This window comes from Pelodiscus sinensis, unplaced genomic scaffold, assembly GCF_049634645.1.
Source record: "Pelodiscus sinensis isolate JC-2024 unplaced genomic scaffold, ASM4963464v1 ctg119, whole genome shotgun sequence".
In the NCBI taxonomy this organism is placed as follows: domain Eukaryota; kingdom Metazoa; phylum Chordata; order Testudines; family Trionychidae; genus Pelodiscus; species Pelodiscus sinensis.
In genome coordinates, this window is record NW_027466012.1 from 247,878 (window position 1) to 275,877 (window position 28,000).

At 60.7% G+C, this 28,000-nt stretch overlaps 1 protein-coding gene across 1 annotated transcript in view; it reads left to right on the top strand.

Annotated features, from left to right (window-relative positions):
- EPPK1 (epiplakin 1) overlaps positions 1-27,999 on the top strand; it is a 45,489-nt gene extending 17,490 nt beyond the window's left edge. The window contains exon 2 of the mRNA XM_075918186.1: positions 11-27,999. Within this exon, the coding sequence (XP_075774301.1) occupies positions 73-27,129 (27,057 nt within the window). The 5' untranslated portion in view covers positions 11-72 and the 3' untranslated portion in view covers positions 27,130-27,999. The remainder of the gene's footprint in view (positions 1-10) is intronic.
- Position 28,000: the final 1 nt, after the last annotated feature.

Genomic DNA, 28,000 nt, shown 5'->3' on the forward strand with positions numbered 1-28,000 from the left:
CTCTCCGCAGAGACCCTGCTCCAGGAGGCAAGAGGCCAGCCGTGGCCGGAGGGGAGTGCCGAGCGAGACAGCATGGAGCACAAGCGGGCAGTGAATGGGGAGACCAGCCCCCGAGGCGGACACATCCAGCAGAGCCTGCAGCCTGGCAAGCAGGGCAAGATGGGCGTGGAGCCACCCGGGGTGAGAGAGCCCCTGACGGGCACGGGGGCCATCGCTGGGGTCTACAGGGAGGCGTCCAAGCAGACAATGAGCTTCTATGATGCCACCAGGCAGCATTTCCTGATGTCCGAGCCAGCCCTCACCCTCCTGGAGGCTCAGGCAGCCACTGGCTGCCTCCTGGACCCGGTGGGGAACAGGCGGCTCACCGTGGCAGAGGCTGTGCAGCAGGGGCTCGTGGGCCTGGAGCTGCAAGAGAAGCTGCTGTCTGCAGAGAGAGCCGTGACCGGCTTCCTGGACCCCTACACGGGCGAGAAGATCTCGCTCTACCAAGCCATCCAGAAGGAGCTGCTCGGGCGGGAGCAGGGCGCCCGCTGGCTGGAGGTGCAGCTCGCCACAGGGGGCCTCGTGGAGCCAGCCACTGGCCACCGCGTCCCCGTGGAGGTGGCCTGCGAGCGGGGATACTTTGGGGACGAGATGAGCTGGCTCCTCACTGACCCCAGCTCTGCTGCCACCACTGGGTTCCTCGACCCCAACACCAGCGAGAGGGTCACCTACCTGGAGCTTAGGAAACGGTGCAGGATCGATCCGGCCACCAGCCTCCTCCTCCTGCCTCTGAAAATCACCTTCCCGGGGCTGAGAGGGAGAGTGAGCAGCAGCGAGCTGCTCAGCTCCAGCATCATCGACATGGAGACGTTCCAGGCCCTGCAGGAGGGCCGGGTCTCCGTCCAGGAGGTAGCGGAGCGGGGCCCTGTCCAGCAGTACCTGGAGGGCACGGGAGGCATTGCAGGGGTTGTCGTGCTGCCGGCCGGAGAGAGGAAGGGCCTGTACCAGGCACTGGCCGAGCACCTCCTCATGCCAGGCACAGCACTGGCCCTCCTGCAGGCACAGGCAGCCACCGCCTGCCTGACAGAGCCAGCCAAGCAGCAGAGACTCTCCGTCGAGGAGGCTGTCAAGGCTGGCGTGGTGGGACCGGAGCTCTATGAGAAACTGGCATCTGCTGAGAGATCTGCCACTGGGTACCAAGACCCCTGGAGCGGGGAGCTGCTCTCTCTCTTCCAAGCCATGGAGAAGGGGCTCATCGCCAGGGACCAGGGGACTTGCCTCCTGGAAGCCCAGCTGGCCACCGGGGGCCTGATCGACCCCGTCCACAAGCACCGTGTCCCAGTGGAGGTGGCCTGCCAACGGGGCTACCTCGATGAAGAGATGAAGCAGCTCCTCTCCCATCCCACCCATGCCACCAAAGGCTTCTTCGACCCCACCACAAAGGAGACGCTGACCTACGCAGCCCTCTTGGAGAGGTGTGTCACTGACCCCGACACCGGTCTCCGCCTGCTACCGCTCTTCAGAGACAGTGGAGAAGGGACTCGGGACACTCATCCCTTCATTGACCAGAGGACCCGACTGGCTCTGGAAAACACGGCAGTACCCCTGGCCTCTGGCAAGTTCAAGGGGAAGTCAGTGTCCCTCTGGAAACTTCTCTTCTCAGACAACTTCACGAGCGAGCAACGAGCCACGCTGGCCCAGCAGTTCCGCACTGCGAGTCTCTCCCTTCCAGAACTGACTCAAGCCATCAGTGCCACTGTTCAGCAAATGGCTTCCCCCACTAACATCGCCTTCGAAGGCCTGAGGCACAAGGTGACACCTCAGCAGCTCCTGAGCTCCGAAATCATCGACAGGGAGCTGTTTGAGAAGCTGCGCCAAGGAGAGACGTCTGTCGGAGACGTTGTCAGCATGGACACAGTCAGGAAGTACCTGCAAGGGACCAGCAGTATCAGTGGGCTGCTGCTGCCCGAGTCCCATGAGAAAATCAGCATCTATCAGGCAAAGAGGAAAGGCCTGCTCATGCCAGGGACGTCCCTCGTCCTCCTCGAGGCACAGGCTGCCACGGGATTCATTATCGACCCGGTTGCCAACCAGAAATACTCTGTGGAGGAGGCGTTGCGAGCCAGCGTCATTGGCCCAGATGTTTACCACAAGCTGCTGGCCGCAGAGAGAGCAGTCACAGGCTACAGGGACCCCTACACCGGAGACAAGATCTCCCTCTTCCAGGCCATGAGCAAGGGCCACATCGTCAGAGACCACGGCATCCGCCTGCTGGAGGCCCAGATCGCCACCGGCGGCATCATCGACCCCGTGCACAGCCACCGCGTCCCCGTGGAGGTGGCCTACAAGCGGGGCTACTTCGACAAGAAGATGAACCTCATCCTCTCCGACCCCAGCGACGACACCAAGGGCTTCTTCGACCCCAACACGCAGGAGAACCTGACCTACCTGCAGCTGAAGGAGAAGTGCATCACAGAGCCCTCCACCGGACTCTGCCTCCTGCCTCTGAACAGCAAGAAGCGCCAGTTCATTGACAATGCCACCAAGCAAGCCTTCCAGAGCACCTGGCTCCTCGTGAGGTACGGGCGGTTCCGAGGAGAACGGGTCTCCACGTGGGACCTGCTGAACTCCGAGTATTTCAGCGAGGGAAAGCGGCGGGAGATATTTAACCACTACCGGCTGCGGAAGCTCACCCTGGAGCAGATCAGACTCATGTTGGAGGAAGAGATGAAAAAATGGGCCCCCATCAAATTCCCAGCCATGAGAGGCAGCGTCACGGCCTACCACCTGCTAGAAACCGGCATTATAGACAAGGCCCTCTTCCAGAGGGTGCTGGAAGGGGCCGTGAGCCCGGAGGACGTCCTGCGCATGGACTCTGTCCGGAAATACCTCTATGGCTCCGGCAGCATTGGGGGGATCGTGCTCCAGCCGTCAAACCAGAGAATGAGCATCTATGAAGCCCTGAAGCAGAAGATCGTGGGGCCAGGGGTAGCTCTCCCACTGCTCGAGGCCCAGGCCGCTACTGGCTTTGTCATCGACCCCGTGACCAACCAAAAGCTGTGTGTGGACGAAGCCGTAAGGGGAGGGGTTATCGGGCCAGAGCTCCATGAGAAACTGCAGTATGCAGAAGGCGCAGTCACGGGCTACAAAGACCCTTTCACGGGGGAGAAGATTTCCCTCTTCCAAGCCATGAAGAAGGGCCTCATCGCAGACAAACGGGCGATTCCACTCATGGAAGCTCAAATGGCCACTGGAGGCATCATTGACCCGCACCACGGCCACCATGTGCCTGTGGAGTTTGCCCGGAAACAAGGCTACTGGGGTGAGGACATGAGCAAAACCCTGTCTGGCGCTGACAGTGCCAGGGCTTACTGCATCCCTGGCAGCAAGGAGCCAGTGACCTACGCTCAGCTCATGGCGCGTTGCCAGCAGGATGAAAATTCCGGCTTCCGCTTGCTGCCCTTGCCCCAGACGGCTGTGCCCGTGCGCACAGAGGAGCAAATCCAGCAGCTGCTCAAGGAGACCATGGTGAAGGAGAAGGACGTCTCCCTCTGGGAGCTGATCCACTCTGGCTACTTCACTGAGGAGCAGAGAGAGGACGTGGTGGAGAAGTTCCGCTCTGAGGAGGCGTCTGTCGGGCAGCTGGTCGCTCTTGTCCTGCAGCACGTGAAGGAGATGGAGATGAAAGCCCACGCGCACATCGCCTTCCAAGGCCTGCGGGGCAGCGTGCCTGCTGTCTGGCTGCTCGATGCTGGCATCATTGCGGAGAAGACCTTCGCAGAGCTGGCCGAGGGAACGCGAGCGGCCAGAGACGTGGCGGAGATGGAGGGCGTGAAGCGATACTTGCAGGGCACAGGGAGCATTGCTGGAGTTCTCGTACAGGCCTCCAAGAAGAAGATGAGCATTTACCAGGCAATACAAAACAATCTCCTGCTGCCTGGCACAGGGCTACTGCTGCTAGCGGCTCAGGCAGCCACCGGAGGCATAATAGACCCAGTGACAAACCAGACACTTGGTGTGGAAGATGCCGTCAAAGCGGCCATTGTCGGAGAGGAGCTCCTGGAGCAGCTGCTCCTAGCAGAGAGGGCAGTGACGGGTTACACAGACCCCTACACTGGGAGCCCCATCTCAGTCTGCCAAGCCGTCAGGAAAGGCCTCGTCCCCATGAGCGATGGCATTCCCTTGCTCGAGGCCCAGCTGGCCACAGGAGGGATCATCGACCCCATCCACCATCACCATCTTCCTCTGCCTGCTGCCTACATGCACAACTTCTACGACGAGGAAATGAACCAGGCCCTGGCCCAGCTCAATGACGACACCAAAGTCTTCTTTGATCCCAACACGAAGGAAAACTTGACTTACCAAGAGCTGAAAGACAGGTGTCTTCCTGACGTGGAGACTGGCCTCTGGCTTCTCCCTCTGTCCGAAGCAACGGCGTTCTATGTGGACCAACAGACCATGGAAGTGCTGAAATCTGTCACGGTCTGTGTCACAGAAGGACGGTTCAAAGGGCAGAGGGTCTCCCTCTGGGATCTTCTCAACTCCGAGTACGTCACAGACGCCAAGCAGAGAGAGCTGGTGGAGCTATACAAAGAGGAGAACATGGCGGCCCTGCAAGAAATCATCACAACGGTTACCACGATCATTGACGTGACCGAGAAGCAAGGCAGGAGATTCACATTCAGGGGCCTGCGGAAGCAGGTGTCTGCCAGTGACCTGTTCCAGGCTCAGCTGATAGACAAGAAAACCCTCGATGAGCTCAATCAGGGACAGAAAACCGTTGAAGAAGTCACAGAGATGGACTCTGTTCGCAGATACCTGGAGGGGGGGAACTTCATAGCCGGCGTGCTAGTACAGCCAGCCAGTGAGAAGATGAGCATCTCCCAGGCGCTGGCCAGAGGGCTGCTGAGGCCGGGCACGGCACTGGTGCTGCTGGAGGCGCAGGCTGCCACCGGGTTCATCATCGACCCGCTGAAGAACGAGAAGCTGTCTGTGGAGCAAGCGCTGGCAGCCGGGCTCATAGGACGACAGGATTATGAGAAGCTGCTCTCGGCCGAGAGAGCGGTGACCGGATACACTGACCCCTACACAGGACACAAGATCTCCCTCTTCCAGGCCATAAAGAAAGACCTGATCGTCAGAGACCACGGCATCCGCCTGCTGGAGGCCCAGATCGCCACCGGCGGCATCATCGACCCCGTGCACAGCCACCGCCTGCCCGTGGAGGTGGCCTACAAGCGGGGCTACTTCGACCAGGAGATGAGCCAGATCCTCTCCGACCCCAGCGACGACACCAAGGGCTTCTTCGACCCCAACACGCAGGAGAACCTGACCTACATGCAGCTCCTGGAGAGGTGTGTCCCCGACCCCGACACGGGGCTGTACATGCTCCAAGTAGTGAAGCCTGGGGGGACATACTTCTATATAGATGAGTCAATGAAAGAATTTTTTAACTCAAAACCCATCGAAATGCAAGTTGGGAAATTCAGAGGCCAAACTGTGTCCCTGTGGGACCTGCTCTGCTCTCAGTACGTCTCCGCACAGAGAAGAACAGAGCTAGCGCAGCAATACAAATGTAACACCCTGACACTAGACCAGCTCACCACAGCCGTCATCACGATGATCGAGGAAACAGAAGAGAGAGGCCGAACCCTGCGGGTGAAGGGCCTCAGAGGAGACGTGCCAGTGTCAGACTTGGTCAGCGCGGAGATCATTGACCAAGCCACACTGGACAAACTGCACCACGGAACGCTCCCCATCCACAACCTCCACCACATGGACTCTGTCAAGCGGTACCTGCAGGGAACGGGGAGCATTGCTGGGGTGCTGCTGCCAGCCACGCAAGAGAGGATGAGCATCTGCCAGGCCATGGAGAGAGGTCTCCTGACCCTAGAATCAGCGCTGTTGCTGCTGGAGGCGCAGGCTGCCACCGGGTTCATCATTGACCCGCTCAAGAACAAGAAGATGTCCGTGGAGGAAGCCGTCTCTGCTGGCCTGGTGGGCAGGGAGATTCGGGAGAAGCTGCTCTCGGCCGAGAGAGCGGTGACGGGATACAGAGACCCCTCCACAGGAAACAAGATCTCCCTCTTCCAGGCCATGAAGAAAGACGTAGTTGAGAAGGAGCAAGCCATCCACTTGCTGGAGGCCCAATTTGCCACCGGCGGCATCATTGACCCTGTGCACAGCCACCGCCTGCCCATGGAGGTGGCCTACAAGCGGGGCTGTTTGGATGATGACACATATCTCCTGATTTCTGATCCAGAACATGGCAGCAAGGCATTTATGGATCCGAACACCCATGAAAACCTCAGTTATGCTCAGCTCATCCAGCGATGTAGTAAAGACCGAGATACGGGACTGCACCTACTCCAGATAGTAGAAAAGAAGGAAGACTATTTCTACATTGATGAGCAAACCAAAAATATTATGGTATCTACCATGGTTAAAGTGCCAGTAGGAAAATACAGAGGACAGACACTATCTCTATGGGCACTCCTCTGTTCTGAATACGTCACTGAGGAAAAGAGAAAGGAATTGGTTCAAGAATACAAACAACAATCCACAGTTATATTACGGAAGATAACAGATGCACTTTTCAACATTATACATGAAATAGAGAGGGGCAGAAAAGAAATATGGTTCCAAGGCATTAGACAAAAAATCACTGCATCAGAACTACTCAGTGCACAGATAATTACTGAGGACACTATGCAGAAATTACAGGAAGGAAAAAAGACTGCTCATGACATAGCAAAGATGGATTCCGTAAAGAGATACCTCGAAGGAACTAGCTGCATTGCCGGAGTCCTTGCGCCGTCCAAGGCAGACCCGGCCAAGACCGAGAAGATGAGCATCTACCAGGCCATGCGGAAGGGGATTCTGAGGCCGGGCACGGCGCTGGTGCTGCTGGAGGCGCAGGCTGCCACCGGGTTCATCATCGACCCGCTGAAGAACGAGAAGCTGTCCGTCGACAAAGCCTCCTCTGCAGGCCTGGTGGGCGTGGAGATTAAAGAGAAGCTGCTCTCGGCCGAGAGAGCGGTGACCGGATACACTGACCCCTACACAGGACACCAGATCTCCCTCTTCCAGGCCATGAAGAAAGACCTGATCGTCAAAGACCACGGCATCCGCCTGCTGGAGGCCCAGATCGCCACCGGCGGCATCATCGACCCCGTGCACAGCCACCGCGTCCCGGTGGAGGTGGCCTACAAGCGGGGCTACTTCGACCAGGAGATGAGCCAGATCCTCTCCGACCCCAGCGACGACACCAAGGGCTTCTTCGACCCCAACACGCAGGAGAACCTGACCTACATGCAGCTCCTCAGCAGGTGTGTCCCAGACCCCGACACGGGCCTCCTCATGCTCCAGCTCATGCACAAAGGCTCCGTCCTCTTCCAGCTGGACCAGCAAACCCGGATCTCCTTACAGTCTGCCCCCGCCGCCGTCAGCGTGGGGCTCTTCCAGGGCCAGAACGTGACCGTGTGGGAGCTCCTCTTCTCCAGATACGTCCCCGAGCACAAGAGGCAGGCGCTTCTGAAGCAGTACAAAGCGGGGACGCTGAGCCTTCAGGAAATGACAACCCTCCTCACCACCCTCGTCACCGAGGCAGAGGAAAAGAGCGGCGGAGAGCCCAGGCGCGGGAAGGGTCCGAGCACGCCGAGGGCAACGTCCCCGAAAGCCCAGGCTGCCCATTCTCAGAGGGACGGGAAACGGGAAGAGGCCTTGAAGACGACGACGGTCGACGGGCCCCTGGGTGAGTTCCGAGGGCGAAAGGTCTCCGTGTGGGATCTGCTCTTCTCCAAATACGTCCTTGAGGAGAGAAGACAAGAGCTTCTCCAGCAGTACACAGCAGGTTCGCTCGCCATCCCCGAAATGATAGCCATCCTCACCGCCAGCATCGCCCAGGCCGAAGGGAAAAGCAGCAAGCTCCCCGCAGGCAGGAAAGCCTCCGGGAAGGAGGCCACCCCGCCCTCGGAGAAAGTCAAGGACGCCCCCTCCCGCGAAGAGCAGCAAACGGAAAAGGTCTTAAAGTCGACCCTGGTGGAAGTAGCGGCGGGGGAGTTCCACGGACACAAGGTCTCCGTGTGGGACCTGCTCTTCTCCAAGTACATCCCCGAAGAGAAGAGGAAGGAGCTCCTGGAGCTGCACAGCGCTGGGGTATTAACCACGGACCAAATGAAAACCATCGTCACCACCATCGTCACCAAAACAGAGGAGGAAAGTCGCCGTCTCCCCGGACACGGGGAAAGCCCCAGCGCGGAGACGACAAGGGCAGAGGAAACTGAGACGCCCCGCTCGCCGCACGACAAACGTTTGGAGAAGGCCCTGCGGTCGGAGACGGTTGACGTTTCCGTCGGGCAATTCAAGGGGCAGGCGGTTTCCTTGTGGGAGCTCCTCTTCTCCAGCTACGTCTCTGAAACCAAAAGACAGGAGCTGCTGGAGAAGTACCGAGCAGGAGCACTGACCCTTCCGGAAATGACAACCCTCCTCAGCACCCTCATCGCCGAGACGGAGGAGAAGAGCGGCAAACAGCCCAGAGGGGCGGAAGGTGCCTGCCGAGCGGAGAGGGCTTCCGGGAGCGCTGCCACCGCCCCTTCTCCCCGGGACCAACCAGGGGAAAAGGCTCTGCGGCTCACGACCCTCGAGGTGTCGGTCGGCGAGTTCCGAGGGCGAAAGGTCTCCCTGTGGGAACTTCTCTTCTCCAAATACCTCTCGGAAGAGAAGAGGCAGGAGCTCCTGGAGAGGCACAGAGCAGGGACCGTGACTCCGGAGGAGCTGGTCAGAATCCTCACCACCATCGTGGAGGAGACAGAAGAGAGAAGCAGCAAACTGAAGTTCTCGGGCCTCAGGAGGCAGGTGACGGCCTCCGAACTGTTCGACTCTGACATTATTGACCGGGACACTTTGACCGAACTCACCCAGGGCACCAAGACGGTGCAGGAGATCACGGAGATGGATTCCGTAAAGAGATACCTCGAAGGAACTAGCTGCATTGCCGGAGTCCTTGCGCCGTCCAAGGCAGACCCGGCCAAGACCGAGAAGATGAGCATCTACCAGGCCATGCGGAAGGGGATTCTGAGGCCGGGCACGGCGCTGGTGCTGCTGGAGGCGCAGGCTGCCACCGGGTTCATCATCGACCCGCTGAAGAACGAGAAGCTGTCCGTCGACAAAGCCTCCTCTGCCGGCCTGGTGGGCGTGGAGATTAAAGAGAAGCTGCTCTCGGCCGAGAGAGCGGTGACCGGATACACTGACCCCTACACAGGACACCAGATCTCCCTCTTCCAGGCCATGAAGAAAGACCTGATCGTCAAAGACCACGGCATCCGCCTGCTGGAGGCCCAGATCGCCACCGGCGGCATCATCGACCCCGTGCACAGCCACCGCGTCCCGGTGGAGGTGGCCTACAAGCGGGGCTACTTCGACCAGGAGATGAGCCAGATCCTCTCCGACCCCAGCGACGACACCAAGGGCTTCTTCGACCCCAACACGCAGGAGAACCTGACCTACATGCAGCTCCTCAGCAGGTGTGTCCCAGACCCCGACACGGGCCTCCTCATGCTCCAGCTCATGCACAAAGGCTCCGTCCTCTTCCAGCTGGACCAGCAAACCCGGATCTCCTTACAGTCTGCCCCCGCCGCCGTCAGCGTGGGGCTCTTCCAGGGCCAGAACGTGACCGTGTGGGAGCTCCTCTTTTCCAGATACGTCCCCGAGCACAAGAGGCAGGCGCTTCTGAAGCAGTACAAAGCGGGGACGCTGAGCCTTCAGGAAATGACAACCCTCCTCACCACCCTCGTCACCGAGGCAGAGGAAAAGAGCGGCGGAGAGCCCAGGCGCGGGAAGGGTCCGAGCACGCCGAGGGCAACGTCCCCGAAAGCCCAGGCTGCCCATTCTCAGAGGGACGGGAAACGGGAAGAGGCCTTGAAGACGACGACGGTCGACGGGCCCCTGGGTGAGTTCCGAGGGCGAAAGGTCTCCGTGTGGGATCTGCTCTTCTCCAAATACGTCCTTGAGGAGAGAAGACAAGAGCTTCTCCAGCAGTACACAGCAGGTTCGCTCGCCATCCCCGAAATGATAGCCATCCTCACCGCCAGCATCGCCCAGGCCGAAGGGAAAAGCAGCAAGCTCCCCGCAGGCAGGAAAGCCTCCGGGAAGGAGGCCACCCCACCCTCGGAGAAAGTCAAGGACGCCCCCTCCCGCGAAGAGCAGCAAACGGAAAAGGTCTTAAAGTCGACCCTGGTGGAAGTAGCGGCGGGGGAGTTCCACGGACACAAGGTCTCCGTGTGGGACCTGCTCTTCTCCAAGTACATCCCCGAAGAGAAGAGGAAGGAGCTCCTGGAGCTGCACAGCGCTGGGGTATTAACCACGGACCAAATGAAAACCATCGTCACCACCATCGTCACCAAAACAGAGGAGGAAAGTCGCCGTCTCCCCGGACACGGGGAAAGCCCCAGCGCGGAGACGACAAGGGCAGAGGAAACTGAGACGCCCCGCTCGCCGCACGACAAACGTTTGGAGAAGGCCCTGCGGTCGGAGACGGTTGACGTTTCCGTCGGGCAATTCAAGGGGCAGGCGGTTTCCTTGTGGGAGCTCCTCTTCTCCAGCTACGTCTCTGAAACCAAAAGACAGGAGCTGCTGGAGAAGTACCGAGCAGGAGCACTGACCCTTCCGGAAATGACAACCCTCCTCAGCACCCTCATCGCCGAGACGGAGGAGAAGAGCGGCAAACAGCCCAGAGGGGCGGAAGGTGCCTGCCGAGCGGAGAGGGCTTCCGGGAGCGCTGCCACCGCCCCTTCTCCCCGGGACCAACCAGGGGAAAAGACTCTGCGGCTCACGACCCTCGAGGTGTCGGTCGGCGAGTTCCGAGGGCGAAAGGTCTCCCTGTGGGAACTTCTCTTCTCCAAATACCTCTCGGAAGAGAAGAGGCAGGAGCTCCTGGAGAGGCACAGAGCAGGGACCGTGACTCCGGAGGAGCTGGTCAGAATCCTCACCACCATCGTGGAGGAGACAGAAGAGAGAAGCAGCAAACTGAAGTTCTCGGGCCTCAGGAGGCAGGTGACGGCCTCCGAACTGTTCGACTCTGACATTATTGACCGGGACACTTTGACCGAACTCACCCAGGGCACCAAGACGGTGCAGGAGATCACGGAGATGGATTCCGTAAAGAGATACCTCGAAGGAACTAGCTGCATTGCCGGAGTCCTTGCGCCGTCCAAGGCAGACCCGGCCAAGACCGAGAAGATGAGCATCTACCAGGCCATGCGGAAGGGGATTCTGAGGCCGGGCACGGCGCTGGTGCTGCTGGAGGCGCAGGCTGCCACCGGGTTCATCATCGACCCGCTGAAGAACGAGAAGCTGTCCGTCGACAAAGCCTCCTCTGCCGGCCTGGTGGGCGTGGAGATTAAAGAGAAGCTGCTCTCGGCCGAGAGAGCGGTGACCGGATACACTGACCCCTACACAGGACACCAGATCTCCCTCTTCCAGGCCATGAAGAAAGACCTGATCGTCAAAGACCACGGCATCCGCCTGCTGGAGGCCCAGATCGCCACCGGCGGCATCATCGACCCCGTGCACAGCCACCGCGTCCCGGTGGAGGTGGCCTACAAGCGGGGCTACTTCGACCAGGAGATGAGCCAGATCCTCTCCGACCCCAGCGACGACACCAAGGGCTTCTTCGACCCCAACACGCAGGAGAACCTGACCTACATGCAGCTCCTCAGCAGGTGTGTCCCAGACCCCGACACGGGCCTCCTCATGCTCCAGCTCATGCACAAAGGCTCCGTCCTCTTCCAGCTGGACCAGCAAACCCGGATCTCCTTACAGTCTGCCCCCGCCGCCGTCAGCGTGGGGCTCTTCCAGGGCCAGAACGTGACCGTGTGGGAGCTCCTCTTTTCCAGATACGTCCCCGAGCACAAGAGGCAGGCGCTTCTGAAGCAGTACAAAGCGGGGACGCTGAGCCTTCAGGAAATGACAACCCTCCTCACCACCCTCGTCACCGAGGCAGAGGAAAAGAGCGGCGGAGAGCCCAGGCGCGGGAAGGGTCCGAGCACGCCGAGGGCAACGTCCCCGAAAGCCCAGGCTGCCCATTCTCAGAGGGACGGGAAACGGGAAGAGGCCTTGAAGACGACGACGGTCGACGGGCCCCTGGGTGAGTTCCGAGGGCGAAAGGTCTCCGTGTGGGATCTGCTCTTCTCCAAATACGTCCTTGAGGAGAGAAGACAAGAGCTTCTCCAGCAGTACACAGCAGGTTCGCTCGCCATCCCCGAAATGATAGCCATCCTCACCGCCAGCATCGCCCAGGCCGAAGGGAAAAGCAGCAAGCTCCCCGCAGGCAGGAAAGCCTCCGGGAAGGAGGCCACCCCACCCTCGGAGAAAGTCAAGGACGCCCCCTCCCGCGAAGAGCAGCAAACGGAAAAGGTCTTAAAGTCGACCCTGGTGGAAGTAGCGGCGGGGGAGTTCCACGGACACAAGGTCTCCGTGTGGGACCTGCTCTTCTCCAAGTACATCCCCGAAGAGAAGAGGAAGGAGCTCCTGGAGCTGCACAGCGCTGGGGTATTAACCACGGACCAAATGAAAACCATCGTCACCACCATCGTCACCAAAACAGAGGAGGAAAGTCGCCGTCTCCCCGGACACGGGGAAAGCCCCAGCGCGGAGACGACAAGGGCAGAGGAAACTGAGACGCCCCGCTCGCCGCACGACAAACGTTTGGAGAAGGCCCTGCGGTCGGAGACGGTTGACGTTTCCGTCGGGCAATTCAAGGGGCAGGCGGTTTCCTTGTGGGAGCTCCTCTTCTCCAGCTACGTCTCTGAAACCAAAAGACAGGAGCTGCTGGAGAAGTACCGAGCAGGAGCACTGACCCTTCCGGAAATGACAACCCTCCTCAGCACCCTCATCGCCGAGACGGAGGAGAAGAGCGGCAAACAGCCCAGAGGGGCGGAAGGTGCCTGCCGAGCGGAGAGGGCTTCCGGGAGCGCTGCCACCGCCCCTTCTCCCCGGGACCAACCAGGGGAAAAGACTCTGCGGCTCACGACCCTCGAGGTGTCGGTCGGCGAGTTCCGAGGGCGAAAGGTCTCCCTGTGGGAACTTCTCTTCTCCAAATACCTCTCGGAAGAGAAGAGGCAGGAGCTCCTGGAGAGGCACAGAGCAGGGACCGTGACTCCGGAGGAGCTGGTCAGAATCCTCACCACCATCGTGGAGGAGACAGAAGAGAGAAGCAGCAAACTGAAGTTCTCGGGCCTCAGGAGGCAGGTGACGGCCTCCGAACTGTTCGACTCTGACATTATTGACCGGGACACTTTGACCGAACTCACCCAGGGCACCAAGACGGTGCAGGAGATCACGGAGATGGATTCCGTAAAGAGATACCTCGAAGGAACTAGCTGCATTGCCGGAGTCCTTGCGCCGTCCAAGGCAGACCCGGCCAAGACCGAGAAGATGAGCATCTACCAGGCCATGCGGAAGGGGATTCTGAGGCCGGGCACGGCGCTGGTGCTGCTGGAGGCGCAGGCTGCCACCGGGTTCATCATCGACCCGCTGAAGAACGAGAAGCTGTCCGTCGACAAAGCCTCCTCTGCCGGCCTGGTGGGCGTGGAGATTAAAGAGAAGCTGCTCTCGGCCGAGAGAGCGGTGACCGGATACACTGACCCCTACACAGGACACCAGATCTCCCTCTTCCAGGCCATGAAGAAAGACCTGATCGTCAAAGACCACGGCATCCGCCTGCTGGAGGCCCAGATCGCCACCGGCGGCATCATCGACCCCGTGCACAGCCACCGCGTCCCGGTGGAGGTGGCCTACAAGCGGGGCTACTTCGACCAGGAGATGAGCCAGATCCTCTCCGACCCCAGCGACGACACCAAGGGCTTCTTCGACCCCAACACGCAGGAGAACCTGACCTACATGCAGCTCCTCAGCAGGTGTGTCCCAGACCCCGACACGGGCCTCCTCATGCTCCAGCTCATGCACAAAGGCTCCGTCCTCTTCCAGCTGGACCAGCAAACCCGGATCTCCTTACAGTCTGCCCCCGCCGCCGTCAGCGTGGGGCTCTTCCAGGGCCAGAACGTGACCGTGTGGGAGCTCCTCTTCTCCAGATACGTCCCCGAGCACAAGAGGCAGGCGCTTCTGAAGCAGTACAAAGCGGGGACGCTGAGCCTTCAGGAAATGACAACCCTCCTCACCACCCTCGTCACCGAGGCAGAGGAAAAGAGCGGCGGAGAGCCCAGGCGCGGGAAGGGTCCGAGCACGCCGAGGGCAACGTCCCCGAAAGCCCAGGCTGCCCATTCTCAGAGGGACGGGAAACGGGAAGAGGCCTTGAAGACGACGACGGTCGACGGGCCCCTGGGTGAGTTCCGAGGGCGAAAGGTCTCCGTGTGGGATCTGCTCTTCTCCAAATACGTCCTTGAGGAGAGAAGACAAGAGCTTCTCCAGCAGTACACAGCAGGTTCGCTCGCCATCCCCGAAATGATAGCCATCCTCACCGCCAGCATCGCCCAGGCCGAAGGGAAAAGCAGCAAGCTCCCCGCAGGCAGGAAAGCCTCCGGGAAAGAGGCCACCCCGCCCTCGGAGAAAGTCAAGGACGCCCCCTCCCGCGAAGAGCAGCAAACGGAAAAGGTCTTAAAGTCGACCCTGGTGGAAGTAGCGGCGGGGGAGTTCCACGGACACAAGGTCTCCGTGTGGGACCTGCTCTTCTCCAAGTACATCCCCGAAGAGAAGAGGAAGGAGCTCCTGGAGCTGCACAGCGCTGGGGTATTAACCACGGACCAAATGAAAACCATCGTCACCACCATCGTCACCAAAACAGAGGAGGAAAGTCGCCGTCTCCCCGGACACGGGGAAAGCCCCAGCGCGGAGACGACAAGGGCAGAGGAAACTGAGACGCCCCGCTCGCCGCACGACAAACGTTTGGAGAAGGCCCTGCGGTCGGAGACGGTTGACGTTCCCGTCGGGCAATTCAAGGGGCAGGCGGTTTCCTTGTGGGAGCTCCTCTTCTCCAGCTACATCTCTGAAACCAAAAGACAGGAGCTGCTGGAGAAGTACCGAGCAGGAGCACTGACCCTTCCGGAAATGACAACCCTCCTCAGCACCCTCATCGCCGAGACGGAGGAGAAGAGCGGCAAACAGCCCAGAGGGGCGGAAGGTGCCTGCCGAGCGGAGAGGGCTTCCGGGAGCGCTGCCACCGCCCCTTCTCCCCGGGACCAACCAGGGGAAAAGGCTCTGCGGCTCACGACCCTCGAGGTGTCGGTCGGCGAGTTCCGAGGGCGAAAGGTCTCCCTGTGGGAACTTCTCTTCTCCAAATACCTCTCGGAAGAGAAGAGGCAGGAGCTCCTGGAGAGGCACAGAGCAGGGACCGTGACTCCGGAGGAGCTGGTCAGAATCCTCACCACCATCGTGGAGGAGACAGAAGAGAGAAGCAGCAAACTGAAGTTCTCGGGCCTCAGGAGGCAGGTGACGGCCTCCGAACTGTTCGACTCTGACATTATTGACCGGGACACTTTGACCGAACTCACCCAGGGCACCAAGACGGTGCAGGAGATCACGGAGATGGATTCCGTAAAGAGATACCTCGAAGGAACTAGCTGCATTGCCGGAGTCCTTGCGCCGTCCAAGGCAGACCCGGCCAAGACCGAGAAGATGAGCATCTACCAGGCCATGCGGAAGGGGATTCTGAGGCCGGGCACGGCGCTGGTGCTGCTGGAGGCGCAGGCTGCCACCGGGTTCATCATCGACCCGCTGAAGAACGAGAAGCTGTCCGTCGACAAAGCCTCCTCTGCCGGCCTGGTGGGCGTGGAGATTAAAGAGAAGCTGCTCTCGGCCGAGAGAGCGGTGACCGGATACACTGACCCCTACACAGGACACCAGATCTCCCTCTTCCAGGCCATGAAGAAAGACCTGATCGTCAAAGACCACGGCATCCGCCTGCTGGAGGCCCAGATCGCCACCGGCGGCATCATCGACCCCGTGCACAGCCACCGCGTCCCGGTGGAGGTGGCCTACAAGCGGGGCTACTTCGACCAGGAGATGAGCCAGATCCTCTCCGACCCCAGCGACGACACCAAGGGCTTCTTCGACCCCAACACGCAGGAGAACCTGACCTACATGCAGCTCCTCAGCAGGTGTGTCCCAGACCCCGACACGGGCCTCCTCATGCTCCAGCTCATGCACAAAGGCTCCGTCCTCTTCCAGCTGGACCAGCAAACCCGGATCTCCTTACAGTCTGCCCCCGCCGCCGTCAGCGTGGGGCTCTTCCAGGGCCAGAACGTGACCGTGTGGGAGCTCCTCTTCTCCAGATACGTCCCCGAGCACAAGAGGCAGGCGCTTCTGAAGCAGTACAAAGCGGGGACGCTGAGCCTTCAGGAAATGACAACCCTCCTCACCACCCTCGTCACCGAGGCAGAGGAAAAGAGCGGCGGAGAGCCCAGGCGCGGGAAGGGTCCGAGCACGCCGAGGGCAACGTCCCCGAAAGCCCAGGCTGCCCATTCTCAGAGGGACGGGAAACGGGAAGAGGCCTTGAAGACGACGACGGTCGACGGGCCCCTGGGTGAGTTCCGAGGGCGAAAGGTCTCCGTGTGGGATCTGCTCTTCTCCAAATACGTCCTTGAGGAGAGAAGACAAGAGCTTCTCCAGCAGTACACAGCAGGTTCGCTCGCCATCCCCGAAATGATAGCCATCCTCACCGCCAGCATCGCCCAGGCCGAAGGGAAAAGCAGCAAGCTCCCCGCAGGCAGGAAAGCCTCCGGGAAAGAGGCCACCCCGCCCTCGGAGAAAGTCAAGGACGCCCCCTCCCGCGAAGAGCAGCAAACGGAAAAGGTCTTAAAGTCGACCCTGGTGGAAGTAGCGGCGGGGGAGTTCCACGGACACAAGGTCTCCGTGTGGGACCTGCTCTTCTCCAAGTACATCCCCGAAGAGAAGAGGAAGGAGCTCCTGGAGCTGCACAGCGCTGGGGTATTAACCACGGACCAAATGAAAACCATCGTCACCACCATCGTCACCAAAACAGAGGAGGAAAGTCGCCGTCTCCCCGGACACGGGGAAAGCCCCAGCGCGGAGACGACAAGGGCAGAGGAAACTGAGACGCCCCGCTCGCCGCACGACAAACGTTTGGAGAAGGCCCTGCGGTCGGAGACGGTTGACGTTCCCGTCGGGCAATTCAAGGGGCAGGCGGTTTCCTTGTGGGAGCTCCTCTTCTCCAGCTACATCTCTGAAACCAAAAGACAGGAGCTGCTGGAGAAGTACCGAGCAGGAGCACTGACCCTTCCGGAAATGACAACCCTCCTCAGCACCCTCATCGCCGAGACGGAGGAGAAGAGCGGCAAACAGCCCAGAGGGGCGGAAGGTGCCTGCCGAGCGGAGAGGGCTTCCGGGAGCGCTGCCACCGCCCCTTCTCCCCGGGACCAACCAGGGGAAAAGGCTCTGCGGCTCACGACCCTCGAGGTGTCGGTCGGCGAGTTCCGAGGGCGAAAGGTCTCCCTGTGGGAACTTCTCTTCTCCAAATACCTCTCGGAAGAGAAGAGGCAGGAGCTCCTGGAGAGGCACAGAGCAGGGACCGTGACTCCGGAGGAGCTGGTCAGAATCCTCACCACCATCGTGGAGGAGACAGAAGAGAGAAGCAGCAAACTGAAGTTCTCGGGCCTCAGGAGGCAGGTGACGGCCTCCGAACTGTTCGACTCTGACATTATTGACCGGGACACTTTGACCGAACTCACCCAGGGCACCAAGACGGTGCAGGAGATCACGGAGATGGATTCCGTAAAGAGATACCTCGAAGGAACTAGCTGCATTGCCGGAGTCCTTGCGCCGTCCAAGGCAGACCCGGCCAAGACCGAGAAGATGAGCATCTACCAGGCCATGCGGAAGGGGATTCTGAGGCCGGGCACGGCGCTGGTGCTGCTGGAGGCGCAGGCTGCCACCGGGTTCATCATCGACCCGCTGAAGAACGAGAAGCTGTCCGTCGACAAAGCCTCCTCTGCCGGCCTGGTGGGCGTGGAGATTAAAGAGAAGCTGCTCTCGGCCGAGAGAGCGGTGACCGGATACACTGACCCCTACACAGGACACCAGATCTCCCTCTTCCAGGCCATGAAGAAAGACCTGATCGTCAAAGACCACGGCATCCGCCTGCTGGAGGCCCAGATCGCCACCGGCGGCATCATCGACCCCGTGCACAGCCACCGCGTCCCGGTGGAGGTGGCCTACAAGCGGGGCTACTTCGACCAGGAGATGAGCCAGATCCTCTCCGACCCCAGCGACGACACCAAGGGCTTCTTCGACCCCAACACGCAGGAGAACCTGACCTACATGCAGCTCCTCAGCAGGTGTGTCCCAGACCCCGACACGGGCCTCCTCATGCTCCAGCTCATGCACAAAGGCTCCGTCCTCTTCCAGCTGGACCAGCAAACCCGGATCTCCTTACAGTCTGCCCCCGCCGCCGTCAGCGTGGGGCTCTTCCAGGGCCAGAACGTGACCGTGTGGGAGCTCCTCTTCTCCAGATACGTCCCCGAGCACAAGAGGCAGGCGCTTCTGAAGCAGTACAAAGCGGGGACGCTGAGCCTTCAGGAAATGACAACCCTCCTCACCACCCTCGTCACCGAGGCAGAGGAAAAGAGCGGCGGAGAGCCCAGGCGCGGGAAGGGTCCGAGCACGCCGAGGGCAACGTCCCCGAAAGCCCAGGCTGCCCATTCTCAGAGGGACGGGAAACGGGAAGAGGCCTTGAAGACGACGACGGTCGACGGGCCCCTGGGTGAGTTCCGAGGGCGAAAGGTCTCCGTGTGGGATCTGCTCTTCTCCAAATACGTCCTTGAGGAGAGAAGACAAGAGCTTCTCCAGCAGTACACAGCAGGTTCGCTCGCCATCCCCGAAATGATAGCCATCCTCACCGCCAGCATCGCCCAGGCCGAAGGGAAAAGCAGCAAGCTCCCCGCAGGCAGGAAAGCCTCCGGGAAAGAGGCCACCCCGCCCTCGGAGAAAGTCAAGGACGCCCCCTCCCGCGAAGAGCAGCAAACGGAAAAGGTCTTAAAGTCGACCCTGGTGGAAGTAGCGGCGGGGGAGTTCCACGGACACAAGGTCTCCGTGTGGGACCTGCTCTTCTCCAAGTACATCCCCGAAGAGAAGAGGAAGGAGCTCCTGGAGCTGCACAGCGCTGGGGTATTAACCACGGACCAAATGAAAACCATCGTCACCACCATCGTCACCAAAACAGAGGAGGAAAGTCGCCGTCTCCCCGGACACGGGGAAAGCCCCAGCGCGGAGACGACAAGGGCAGAGGAAACTGAGACGCCCCGCTCGCCGCACGACAAACGTTTGGAGAAGGCCCTGCGGTCGGAGACGGTTGACGTTCCCGTCGGGCAATTCAAGGGGCAGGCGGTTTCCTTGTGGGAGCTCCTCTTCTCCAGCTACGTCTCTGAAACCAAAAGACAGGAGCTGCTGGAGAAGTACCGAGCAGGAGCACTGACCCTTCCGGAAATGACAACCCTCCTCAGCACCCTCATCGCCGAGACGGAGGAGAAGAGCGGCAAACAGCCCAGAGGGGCGGAAGGTGCCTGCCGAGCGGAGAGGGCTTCCGGGAGCGCTGCCACCGCCCCTTCTCCCCGGGACCAACCAGGGGAAAAGGCTCTGCGGCTCACGACCCTCGAGGTGTCGGTCGGCGAGTTCCGAGGGCGAAAGGTCTCCCTGTGGGAACTTCTCTTCTCCAAATACCTCTCGGAAGAGAAGAGGCAGGAGCTCCTGGAGAGGCACAGAGCAGGGACCGTGACTCCGGAGGAGCTGGTCAGAATCCTCACCACCATCGTGGAGGAGACAGAAGAGAGAAGCAGCAAACTGAAGTTCTCGGGCCTCAGGAGGCAGGTGACGGCCTCCGAACTGTTCGACTCTGACATTATTGACCGGGACACTTTGACCGAACTCACCCAGGGCACCAAGACGGTGCAGGAGATCACGGAGATGGATTCCGTAAAGAGATACCTCGAAGGAACTAGCTGCATTGCCGGAGTCCTTGCGCCGTCCAAGGCAGACCCGGCCAAGACCGAGAAGATGAGCATCTACCAGGCCATGCGGAAGGGGATTCTGAGGCCGGGCACGGCGCTGGTGCTGCTGGAGGCGCAGGCTGCCACCGGGTTCATCATCGACCCGCTGAAGAACGAGAAGCTGTCCGTCGACAAAGCCTCCTCTGCCGGCCTGGTGGGCGTGGAGATTAAAGAGAAGCTGCTCTCGGCCGAGAGAGCGGTGACCGGATACACTGACCCCTACACAGGACACCAGATCTCCCTCTTCCAGGCCATGAAGAAAGACCTGATCGTCAAAGACCACGGCATCCGCCTGCTGGAGGCCCAGATCGCCACCGGCGGCATCATCGACCCCGTGCACAGCCACCGCGTCCCGGTGGAGGTGGCCTACAAGCGGGGCTACTTCGACCAGGAGATGAGCCAGATCCTCTCCGACCCCAGCGACGACACCAAGGGCTTCTTCGACCCCAACACGCAGGAGAACCTGACCTACATGCAGCTCCTCAGCAGGTGTGTCCCAGACCCCGACACGGGCCTCCTCATGCTCCAGCTCATGCACAAAGGCTCCGTCCTCTTCCAGCTGGACCAGCAAACCCGGATCTCCTTACAGTCTGCCCCCGCCGCCGTCAGTGTGGGGCTCTTCCAGGGCCAGAACGTGACCGTGTGGGAGCTCCTCTTCTCCAGATACGTCCCCGAGCACAAGAGGCAGGCGCTTCTGAAGCAGTACAAAGCGGGGACGCTGAGCCTTCAGGAAATGACAACCCTCCTCACCACCCTCGTCACCGAGGCAGAGGAAAAGAGCGGCGGAGAGCCCAGGCGCGGGAAGGGTCCGAGCACGCCGAGGGCAACGTCCCCGAAAGCCCAGGCTGCCCATTCTCAGAGGGACGGGAAACGGGAAGAGGCCTTGAAGACGACGACGGTCGACGGGCCCCTGGGTGAGTTCCGAGGGCGAAAGGTCTCCGTGTGGGATCTGCTCTTCTCCAAATACGTCCTTGAGGAGAGAAGACAAGAGCTTCTCCAGCAGTACACAGCAGGTTCGCTCGCCATCCCCGAAATGATAGCCATCCTCACCGCCAGCATCGCCCAGGCCGAAGGGAAAAGCAGCAAGCTCCCCGCAGGCAGGAAAGCCTCCGGGAAAGAGGCCACCCCGCCCTCGGAGAAAGTCAAGGACGCCCCCTCCCGCGAAGAGCAGCAAACGGAAAAGGTCTTAAAGTCGACCCTGGTGGAAGTAGCGGCGGGGGAGTTCCACGGACACAAGGTCTCCGTGTGGGACCTGCTCTTCTCCAAGTACATCCCCGAAGAGAAGAGGAAGGAGCTCCTGGAGCTGCACAGCGCTGGGGTATTAACCACGGACCAAATGAAAACCATCGTCACCACCATCGTCACCAAAACAGAGGAGGAAAGTCGCCGTCTCCCCGGACACGGGGAAAGCCCCAGCGCGGAGACGACAAGGGCAGAGGAAACTGAGACGCCCCGCTCGCCGCACGACAAACGTTTGGAGAAGGCCCTGCGGTCGGAGACGGTTGACGTTCCCGTCGGGCAATTCAAGGGGCAGGCGGTTTCCTTGTGGGAGCTCCTCTTCTCCAGCTACATCTCTGAAACCAAAAGACAGGAGCTGCTGGAGAAGTACCGAGCAGGAGCACTGACCCTTCCGGAAATGACAACCCTCCTCAGCACCCTCATCGCCGAGACGGAGGAGAAGAGCGGCAAACAGCCCAGAGGGGCGGAAGGTGCCTGCCGAGCGGAGAGGGCTTCCGGGAGCGCTGCCACCGCCCCTTCTCCCCGGGACCAACCAGGGGAAAAGGCTCTGCGGCTCACGACCCTCGAGGTGTCGGTCGGCGAGTTCCGAGGGCGAAAGGTCTCCCTGTGGGAACTTCTCTTCTCCAAATACCTCTCGGAAGAGAAGAGGCAGGAGCTCCTGGAGAGGCACAGAGCAGGGACCGTGACTCCGGAGGAGCTGGTCAGAATCCTCACCACCATCGTGGAGGAGACAGAAGAGAGAAGCAGCAAACTGAAGTTCTCGGGCCTCAGGAGGCAGGTGACGGCCTCCGAACTGTTCGACTCTGACATTATTGACCGGGACACTTTGACCGAACTCACCCAGGGCACCAAGACGGTGCAGGAGATCACGGAGATGGATTCCGTAAAGAGATACCTCGAAGGAACTAGCTGCATTGCCGGAGTCCTTGCGCCGTCCAAGGCAGACCCGGCCAAGACCGAGAAGATGAGCATCTACCAGGCCATGCGGAAGGGGATTCTGAGGCCGGGCACGGCGCTGGTGCTGCTGGAGGCGCAGGCTGCCACCGGGTTCATCATCGACCCGCTGAAGAACGAGAAGCTGTCCGTCGACAAAGCCTCCTCTGCCGGCCTGGTGGGCGTGGAGATTAAAGAGAAGCTGCTCTCGGCCGAGAGAGCGGTGACCGGATACACTGACCCCTACACAGGACACCAGATCTCCCTCTTCCAGGCCATGAAGAAAGACCTGATCGTCAAAGACCACGGCATCCGCCTGCTGGAGGCCCAGATCGCCACCGGCGGCATCATCGACCCCGTGCACAGCCACCGCGTCCCGGTGGAGGTGGCCTACAAGCGGGGCTACTTCGACCAGGAGATGAGCCAGATCCTCTCCGACCCCAGCGACGACACCAAGGGCTTCTTCGACCCCAACACGCAGGAGAACCTGACCTACATGCAGCTCCTCAGCAGGTGTGTCCCAGACCCCGACACGGGCCTCCTCATGCTCCAGCTCATGCACAAAGGCTCCGTCCTCTTCCAGCTGGACCAGCAAACCCGGATCTCCTTACAGTCTGCCCCCGCCGCCGTCAGCGTGGGGCTCTTCCAGGGCCAGAACGTGACCGTGTGGGAGCTCCTCTTCTCCAGATACGTCCCCGAGCACAAGAGGCAGGCGCTTCTGAAGCAGTACAAAGCGGGGACGCTGAGCCTTCAGGAAATGACAACCCTCCTCACCACCCTCGTCACCGAGGCAGAGGAAAAGAGCGGCGGAGAGCCCAGGCGCGGGAAGGGTCCGAGCACGCCGAGGGCAACGTCCCCGAAAGCCCAGGCTGCCCATTCTCAGAGGGACGGGAAACGGGAAGAGGCCTTGAAGACGACGACGGTCGACGGGCCCCTGGGTGAGTTCCGAGGGCGAAAGGTCTCCGTGTGGGATCTGCTCTTCTCCAAATACGTCCTTGAGGAGAGAAGACAAGAGCTTCTCCAGCAGTACACAGCAGGTTCGCTCGCCATCCCCGAAATGATAGCCATCCTCACCGCCAGCATCGCCCAGGCCGAAGGGAAAAGCAGCAAGCTCCCCGCAGGCAGGAAAGCCTCCGGGAAAGAGGCCACCCCGCCCTCGGAGAAAGTCAAGGACGCCCCCTCCCGCGAAGAGCAGCAAACGGAAAAGGTCTTAAAGTCGACCCTGGTGGAAGTAGCGGCGGGGGAGTTCCACGGACACAAGGTCTCCGTGTGGGACCTGCTCTTCTCCAAGTACATCCCCGAAGAGAAGAGGAAGGAGCTCCTGGAGCTGCACAGCGCTGGGGTATTAACCACGGACCAAATGAAAACCATCGTCACCACCATCGTCACCAAAACAGAGGAGGAAAGTCGCCGTCTCCCCGGACACGGGGAAAGCCCCAGCGCGGAGACGACAAGGGCAGAGGAAACTGAGACGCCCCGCTCGCCGCACGACAAACGTTTGGAGAAGGCCCTGCGGTCGGAGACGGTTGACGTTCCCGTCGGGCAATTCAAGGGGCAGGCGGTTTCCTTGTGGGAGCTCCTCTTCTCCAGCTACGTCTCTGAAACCAAAAGACAGGAGCTGCTGGAGAAGTACCGAGCAGGAGCACTGACCCTTCCGGAAATGACAACCCTCCTCAGCACCCTCATCGCCGAGACGGAGGAGAAGAGCGGCAAACAGCCCAGAGGGGCGGAAGGTGCCTGCCGAGCGGAGAGGGCTTCCGGGAGCGCTGCCACCGCCCCTTCTCCCCGGGACCAACCAGGGGAAAAGGCTCTGCGGCTCACGACCCTCGAGGTGTCGGTCGGCGAGTTCCGAGGGCGAAAGGTCTCCCTGTGGGAACTTCTCTTCTCCAAATACCTCTCGGAAGAGAAGAGGCAGGAGCTCCTGGAGAGGCACAGAGCAGGGACCGTGACTCCGGAGGAGCTGGTCAGAATCCTCACCACCATCGTGGAGGAGACAGAAGAGAGAAGCAGCAAACTGAAGTTCTCGGGCCTCAGGAGGCAGGTGACGGCCTCCGAACTGTTCGACTCTGACATTATTGACCGGGACACTTTGACCGAACTCACCCAGGGCACCAAGACGGTGCAGGAGATCACGGAGATGGATTCCGTAAAGAGATACCTCGAAGGAACTAGCTGCATTGCCGGAGTCCTTGCGCCGTCCAAGGCAGACCCGGCCAAGACCGAGAAGATGAGCATCTACCAGGCCATGCGGAAGGGGATTCTGAGGCCGGGCACGGCGCTGGTGCTGCTGGAGGCGCAGGCTGCCACCGGGTTCATCATCGACCCGCTGAAGAACGAGAAGCTGTCCGTCGACAAAGCCTCCTCTGCCGGCCTGGTGGGCGTGGAGATTAAAGAGAAGCTGCTCTCGGCCGAGAGAGCGGTGACCGGATACACTGACCCCTACACAGGACACCAGATCTCCCTCTTCCAGGCCATGAAGAAAGACCTGATCGTCAAAGACCACGGCATCCGCCTGCTGGAGGCCCAGATCGCCACCGGCGGCATCATCGACCCCGTGCACAGCCACCGCGTCCCGGTGGAGGTGGCCTACAAGCGGGGCTACTTCGACCAGGAGATGAGCCAGATCCTCTCCGACCCCAGCGACGACACCAAGGGCTTCTTCGACCCCAACACGCAGGAGAACCTGACCTACATGCAGCTCCTCAGCAGGTGTGTCCCAGACCCCGACACGGGCCTCCTCATGCTCCAGCTCATGCACAAAGGCTCCGTCCTCTTCCAGCTGGACCAGCAAACCCGGATCTCCTTACAGTCTGCCCCCGCCGCCGTCAGCGTGGGGCTCTTCCAGGGCCAGAACGTGACCGTGTGGGAGCTCCTCTTCTCCAGATACGTCCCCGAGCACAAGAGGCAGGCGCTTCTGAAGCAGTACAAAGCGGGGACGCTGAGCCTTCAGGAAATGACAACCCTCCTCACCACCCTCGTCACCGAGGCAGAGGAAAAGAGCGGCGGAGAGCCCAGGCGCGGGAAGGGTCCGAGCACGCCGAGGGCAACGTCCCCGAAAGCCCAGGCTGCCCATTCTCAGAGGGACGGGAAACGGGAAGAGGCCTTGAAGACGACGACGGTCGACGGGCCCCTGGGTGAGTTCCGAGGGCGAAAGGTCTCCGTGTGGGATCTGCTCTTCTCCAAATACGTCCTTGAAGAGAGAAGACAAGAGCTTCTCCAGCAGTACACAGCAGGTTCGCTCGCCATCCCCGAAATGATAGCCATCCTCACCGCCAGCATCGCCCAGGCCGAAGGGAAAAGCAGCAAGCTCCCCGCAGGCAGGAAAGCCTCCGGGAAGGAGGCCACCCCGCCCTCGGAGAAAGTCAAGGACGCCCCCTCCCGCGAAGAGCAGCAAACGGAAAAGGTCTTAAAGTCGACCCTGGTGGAAGTAGCGGCGGGGGAGTTCCACGGACACAAGGTCTCCGTGTGGGACCTGCTCTTCTCCAAGTACATCCCCGAAGAGAAGAGGAAGGAGCTCCTGGAGCTGCACAGCGCTGGGGTATTAACCACGGACCAAATGAAAACCATCGTCACCACCATCGTCACCAAAACAGAGGAGGAAAGTCGCCGTCTCCCCGGACACGGGGAAAGCCCCAGCGCGGAGACGACAAGGGCAGAGGAAACTGAGACGCCCCGCTCGCCGCACGACAAACGTTTGGAGAAGGCCCTGCGGTCGGAGACGGTCGACGTTCCCGTCGGGCAATTCAAGGGGCAGGCGGTTTCCTTGTGGGAGCTCCTCTTCTCCAGCTACGTCTCTGAAACCAAAAGACAGGAGCTGCTGGAGAAGTACCGAGCAGGAGCACTGACCCTTCCGGAAATGACAACCCTCCTCAGCACCCTCATCGCCGAGACGGAGGAGAAGAGCGGCAAACAGCCCAGAGGGGCGGAAGGTGCCTGCCGAGCGGAGAGGGCTTCCGGGAGCGCTGCCACCGCCCCTTCTCCCCGGGACCAACCAGGGGAAAAGGCTCTGCGGCTCACGACCCTCGAGGTGTCGGTCGGCGAGTTCCGAGGGCGAAAGGTCTCCCTGTGGGAACTTCTCTTCTCCAAATACCTCTCGGAAGAGAAGAGGCAGGAGCTCCTGGAGAGGCACAGAGCAGGGACCGTGACTCCGGAGGAGCTGGTCAGAATCCTCACCACCATCGTGGAGGAGACAGAAGAGAGAAGCAGCAAACTGAAGTTCTCGGGCCTCAGGAGGCAGGTGACGGCCTCCGAACTGTTCGACTCTGACATTATTGACCGGGACACTTTGACCGAACTCACCCAGGGCACCAAGACGGTGCAGGAGATCACGGAGATGGATTCCGTAAAGAGATACCTCGAAGGAACTAGCTGCATTGCCGGAGTCCTTGCGCCGTCCAAGGCAGACCCGGCCAAGACCGAGAAGATGAGCATCTACCAGGCCATGCGGAAGGGGATTCTGAGGCCGGGCACGGCGCTGGTGCTGCTGGAGGCGCAGGCTGCCACCGGGTTCATCATCGACCCGCTGAAGAACGAGAAGCTGTCCGTCGACAAAGCCTCCTCTGCCGGCCTGGTGGGCGTGGAGATTAAAGAGAAGCTGCTCTCGGCCGAGAGAGCGGTGACCGGATACACTGACCCCTACACAGGACACCAGATCTCCCTCTTCCAGGCCATGAAGAAAGACCTGATCGTCAAAGACCACGGCATCCGCCTGCTGGAGGCCCAGATCGCCACCGGCGGCATCATCGACCCCGTGCACAGCCACCGCGTCCCGGTGGAGGTGGCCTACAAGCGGGGCTACTTCGACCAGGAGATGAGCCAGATCCTCTCCGACCCCAGCGACGACACCAAGGGCTTCTTCGACCCCAACACGCAGGAGAACCTGACCTACATGCAGCTCCTCAGCAGGTGTGTCCCAGACCCCGACACGGGGCTGTATTTGCTGAAGCTGGGGCTGCACTGATTGGTAGTGACATTTCTAGGAATGCTCTGATCCCTAGTTTGTGTTGCTTTTTCTGCACTCACTGAATCCTCGGTCTTGCCTGTGTGTGGGTCTGAACCCGTCCTGCTTCCCAGCCCAAAGGTCTCCCTGATGGTCGTGTGTTCTCAGTCTCTCCCCCAGGCCTGTGCACGTGCTGCTTTGCGCAGAGTGCACTGGTGTTTGTCTCCTCTGGGTAGTTCGAGCCCCTGACTCTGCAGTAATGCGCTGCACGGCCTGGAAGGGCCTGGGTTTCTGCTCCGCCTGGTGCCAGAGCTGGATTTCCAACATCAGTGCTGTGTGTGTCAGAGGCTCTGGGTTGAGCCCAGGACTGGGGGGGCTGGAGGAGAGAGCAGCACCGTGTGGAGGCCTCAAGTGGACCAGCCCAGGGACCAGAGGAGCACGTGGTGCCTTGGGCCTGCTGGCGGCAGACTGCTACGCGTCCCTGGCCCGCACTCTTCTGCCTGATCTGATTGTGCCTGAGCAGCCCCTGCTCCCCAGCCCTGAGTGCCTTGTTCTGTCCACATCCTGCTCCCTCCCGAGCGCTGAGCCTGCAGGCCAGAATCCGGAGGCTTGTTCAGCACTGGGTTTGCCACACGCACTGCCCGGGCTGCAGGCAGGGACTCGGCCCCACTCCCCTCTGACGGGGCATTTGCATGCAGCTCTGCCCCACGCTCAGTCCTGCTTGTCCATCCCGTTCCTGAGGTCGCCTGGCAGCGGACGTTGCCTGACTAGCCGGGGTTAGGGGCCGCCTGCTGTGCCACAGCCGAGGCTGGCTAGAGGCAGTGCCAGCGCCCGTGGGGCTCTCCTGTCTTGACTCAATAAAGGGAATCTTTAAACCTGCAGCTGACATGAG